We start from the raw sequence: 5,266 nt of genomic DNA, 5'->3' as shown, positions 1-5,266 counted from the left end.
AAAATATGGTGATCTTCAAACGTATAATATTACTAAATCAATATATATTTTAAAGAGGTAATACAAATTGTAATTAGTTAATTATTTTTTGAATTAATATTACACATTGTATCTTTTCGTTAATTATTCTTAATCGTTTCATTTTCAGGTCATTGTTGGAACGTGAATCGTACATAGTTATAATGAATTTTGGAAGTGAAACTGAAACCGTCTTATTGTCCAATATTATACATGATGTTAAAGATGAACTTTACGTATACTTAGGAAGTGAAAATTCTGCATATAATACCGGGTAATTAGAATTTCTCATTTACAAGTGTTTTGCTATTAGTAATGACTCGTTACAATAAATTTACAGTTTCATTTTCAATTCTGAACGGAGCGATGAATGCATTTATTTAAAATGTGTACTTTTTTTTATGTCTTTTACATGATAAGTAGGCGAAATAATGCTTCGGTTTTATACTTCAGTAGTTCAGTATCTTTTTCAATAAGAAAGTGAATCTAGTGGGTGCATTTGAGAGTTTTCCAAAATCTGCAGAAAAAACCAAAAAAAAACCGGAAAAACGGGAATTGTACGCAAAATTGGATTTCGACGAAATCAATGTTGGTTTTTGAAATAACTAATGAAATTGCATCAACATAGGAGCAAATAGAAGGGGCTTTAGGGGCTAAGCTCACCCAAAAATGTCCATAGCCCTCCCAAACATTTCCTACATTTTGTTTTAAATTCAATATTATCAAAGTAAGGCCCTATTAGCTTTATTGCCCCCCCCCAAATCTCAAACGCTATTTGCGCCTATGTACCTCAAATACTTGAATTTTCACTGAATGTTTATATTAGAATTTTCTTAATAGTTTGACTCATGTTAAGCTGTTTATATGCATACCTACTACATTTTCGTTTATTACTAGTTTTATTTAAATTAAGGTCGATCAAAAAATGTTTACTCGGTCAAAAAACTAGATAATGTAATTTATTATCAAAATGGAAAATGAAAATAGACATTGGATATTCTCACCCGTAAATTAACATATTCCCAACAACCATTTTCTTATTGTGTTGTTATTCATAAAATAATAACCATAGGTACTTGAAATTTACACTAAATGTTTATTTATCATTTCATGTTCTTGTAAAATGATATGATTATTATCCTATTTTGAAATAATATTAATTCAACTTACCGACTACCATATAAATAAAAACAATATAAATAGGTACAATATAAAATAATATCCTAGGATGACAAACCGACTCCGCCCGTAATCGTTTAACGTATGCAATGATAGTATATTATACTATCATTGTATTTCAGATTTAACGTCATCCATACAATTAACCACTTGTCGCCTACTGTACAGCAGAGTGACACCCACTTACTCACTTTTTTTTAAATTTATTGTAATTTTTGTTTTTAGAAGTATTGTATCAACTGTTCCTTCAACTGGTAATCCAGTGAAACTACGACCACAATCTGTAGTCGTGTTATCAGATAAATATATTGCACCCGAAACACCAACAATTAATATTCAAAATGCGAGCACACAAATTGGTTCCACGTTCATTAGTTTAGTCAGTGTTCTTTTACTTTTAAGATATTTGTTATGAATTTATCTTTCATAAAATAAATATAAATTAAATACATTTTAGGTATCAGTAAGTTTGTTGTACATAGTTTTGTTTGGCATGTGTTATTTAATAAAATTCTAATTTATGAACCAATGAAGACTTTTCAGCAGTTAATTAAAACTTTATAAAAAACTGTGACACCTATCTATTGGAGTTAGTTAACTTACTTTGGTTGGTATTTTTAAACTTCAAAGTTTTCTCTCAATATATTCTTCAAAAATACAGACATTCTTTTTGCAATTGGTTCAAGAACTAGGTGCTTACTTATAGAAAAATAACTTTGAATTTAGAATAAGAAAATTTTAAAAATTACTCAATTAATTATAAAGAAATTTATTTTATCAATTAAGATTAAGAAAACAATTTATGACATTGGGGTAAACATTTATACGGTTAGATTTGAATTAAACCTAGTAAATTATCATATAAGGTATTTTACAAATATAAGGTAATTTATTTTATTTTAAAACAATATGGGGACATTTAATGTATTCTTGTTTGTGGTGATAGCACATACATGGGCCACGATAAACGGAAATGTTTATTTCTATGCTAAAAATCGAAATATTGAGTGGTGGTCGAACACAATAACATATCAAGTGTATCCAAGATCGTTTAAAGACAGTAACAATGATGGTATTGGTGATTTAAAAGGTATTTATATAATATATTATGATGTCCATTAATCTATATAATATAGTAGGTATGCTATAAAAGATAAACAATGTTTGCACCAATGTCCTTTATGAATTCCTAAACCGTTCATCCGATTGTGATGAAATTTGGTACAGAGATAGTTTAGACTATGGGGAAGGAGATATACTATATTTTATGTTACATATTATATCAGACAGTGCCAATGATGCGGTATTGATGATTTAAAGGTATTTATGTAATGTAGGATATATTCACCCCCTAAAAACACTTTTTTCACGTGGGGGGGGGGGGTTAAAAATATCCTAGCATATAATTAACGATATGTTTAAAATAAACTAGGATATATTTAACTCCTAAATTTATTTAATTAGTAAATTAAGTTTACGCGTGGCGTAGTGCCATGTCTGCGGTGTTAAGGATTGAGTAATTGCCATAAACTATAATCAGACAATCCATAAAATATTACATTAACAAATATTAGGTATCGTATAATGGAGTTACTTTGATTTCGTGGGTCTACTTAATACACTTATATTTATATTTATAAGAGATGATGCATGATGATTTATTTTTTTTTTTCATAAAATTGGGTTACTTTAATATCACATCAAGAAGTATAGGTTAGGTTGGTATCAAAGTAAGTTGTCCACGAAGTTATGTTAATTTGATAGCATAAAAAAAAAAATTGATATTTCTGAAGATAATATCAGACATTTAAAAATTGAAACGTTAAATTATTGAGCATATAACTCGGTGCAACTAAGAACTAGGATTTAGTTTTGAGAGTTTTTCTGTTTTATTCTCTTTTAATTATCAAAGTAAGCCCATTTTATGGTACCTATATAATAAAATAATAATAAATAATCGAAGTGTCTAAAATACATAAACGCACGCTATAATCATGTGCCACTTGTTTGTCTATTCTTTTATTAAAATTTATTACCCATGTCATTAAGTTCTTAAATATATTATTTAGTATTAACTGGTATTTTTTATAATCTAACATATATGCAATAAGTTTATATTAAATAATAATATTTTACAGATTAAGACAGTTGTTGGAACATTACACCAAAAGTTCACCAGTTATACAGTTATACACCTCACAGTAACTGTTGCTCTAATCAAAAAAACAAAAATTAACATTTATTCATTTCATATTATATTACATAACAATTTACATTTTTTAATTCATTATTGTATTGAACTGTCCTATAATAATTGTTGTAAGTCTTAATTGTAATACGCATAATATTTAAGTAATTTTGATAAACACAAAAAAAAAATGTACGACTGAACTATTATATAAGACTTATTCCAAAAAATAAAAATCATAATTTTTAACAAATTTATTTTAATATCATTATTTCTTTTTCCATAATTCGATATTTAAAGGAAACATATTTAAATATTATAATCTATAAATGACAAAATATTGTAGTAAGAAGTATTAAATTGTTATAAATAATTAAATACAAATTAGTTTGCATAAAATACAATCTATACAATTATTAAAATACATTTTATTAAATAGGTAGAACAGGTAAAAACTTTTTGTTCGATTAACCATTATTTTCAACATAAATACTAATTTATATAGCAATGTTAATGATACCTACCTATAAAACTAATCAATGTATATAAATTAATTTAATGTTTATTTTATAGTTAGTACCTATAGGTACTTATTTTATCTCTTCACATTTTCACTTCTACTTTTCTGTACTAAAGACCTATATTTTTTGTTTTAACCAATAATAATCGAATATTTATTGTGTTAGGTAATTTATTATATTTTAAAACAATATGAGGACATTTGATGTTTTCTTGTTGGTGGTGATAGCATATACCTACGCCACCGTGAACGGAAATGTATATTTCCATGCTACAAAACCAACAAATGAGTGGTGGTCGAACACAATAACATATCAAGTGTATCCAAGATCATTTAAAGACAGTGACAATGATGGTATTGGTGATTTAAAAGGTATTAATATAATATGATTTCGATTTATTATTTTATAGTTATTATTATTTATTTTATTCAAAATTTTCAGGTATTATTCAGAAACTAGATCATTTCGTTGACCTTGGCATTGAGACATTATGGATTGGTCCACTTTTCAAATCACCTATGAATGATATGGGATATGATGTTGAAGACTATTATAAGATAGATCCTATGTTTGGAACAATGGCTGATTTCGATGAACTAGTTTTAGAAATGAAGAAACGAAGTAATTGTTATTTATTAGTCAGAATAACAGTATATTCTATGTGATAAATTACTGTAGAAATATATTTTTTTAGATCTTAAATTAGTAACAGACATTGTACCTAACCATTCGAGTTATAAATGCGAGTGGTTCAAGAAATCAATCAAAAGAGAAGACAAATACGCAGATTATTACATGTGGCGTAACGCATCAAACCAAGATGAAGTTTTAAGAAATTCTACAATTAAAGCCCGATTCACACTGTTACGGCACGGCACGGACCGTCACAGCACGTAACGGCACGACAAATCGTCCAACTATTCACACTTAACAGGCATCGTCCGTCATCTACCGTCAAAATATTATGTAGTCACTCACTCATTACAAACCACTAGCGTAGCCGAGTAGGTACTTAAATATTGGTTTACGCAGCTAGGTAGTCGTTCTGTGCAGTTCTGCAGTGTTTAAAAAATTGTAAAATGTTCCGAAATTTTTCAACGTCAGATTTGGCTATTGTAGCAATTTTATTAGACGAAGAAGAAGAAAGTACGAAGAATGTACAACAAAAGTCTGGACGAAAAAGAAAAATTTGGGTCCATGATATATTAAAAAAACGGAAAACCGAAGGTGAATTTGCAACCCTATGTCGCCAACTCGAGGATCATGAAGACAAGTTTTTAAGTACTTCCGAATGTCCAGATTTCAGTTTACACACTTTACCTAAAATAAAAATGAAATTTCCTAACAAATACGCAGTTTA

The 5,266-nt window shown here is 27.8% G+C and overlaps 1 protein-coding gene across 1 annotated transcript in view; it reads left to right on the top strand.

Moving 5' to 3' along the window:
* Nucleotides 1-2,227: 2,227 nt before the first annotated feature.
* Nucleotides 2,228-5,266, top strand: part of LOC100162137 (maltase 2-like) — a 7,447-nt gene continuing 4,408 nt past the window's right edge. Inside the window, exons 1-5 of the mRNA XM_029491081.1 lie at nucleotides 2,228-2,287; nucleotides 3,336-3,516; nucleotides 4,072-4,277; nucleotides 4,348-4,527; nucleotides 4,601-4,750. Coding sequence (XP_029346941.1) covers nucleotides 4,097-4,277; nucleotides 4,348-4,527; nucleotides 4,601-4,750 — 511 coding nt within the window. The 5' untranslated portion in view covers nucleotides 2,228-2,287; nucleotides 3,336-3,516; nucleotides 4,072-4,096. The remainder of the gene's footprint in view (nucleotides 2,288-3,335; nucleotides 3,517-4,071; nucleotides 4,278-4,347; nucleotides 4,528-4,600; nucleotides 4,751-5,266) is intronic.

Source organism: Acyrthosiphon pisum, chromosome A3 (genome assembly GCF_005508785.2).
Source record: "Acyrthosiphon pisum isolate AL4f chromosome A3, pea_aphid_22Mar2018_4r6ur, whole genome shotgun sequence".
Lineage (NCBI taxonomy): Eukaryota > Metazoa > Arthropoda > Insecta > Hemiptera > Aphididae > Acyrthosiphon > Acyrthosiphon pisum.
The sequence above is the reverse complement of the archived record's forward strand: the minus strand, read 5'-3'. Positions and strand labels throughout refer to the sequence as shown.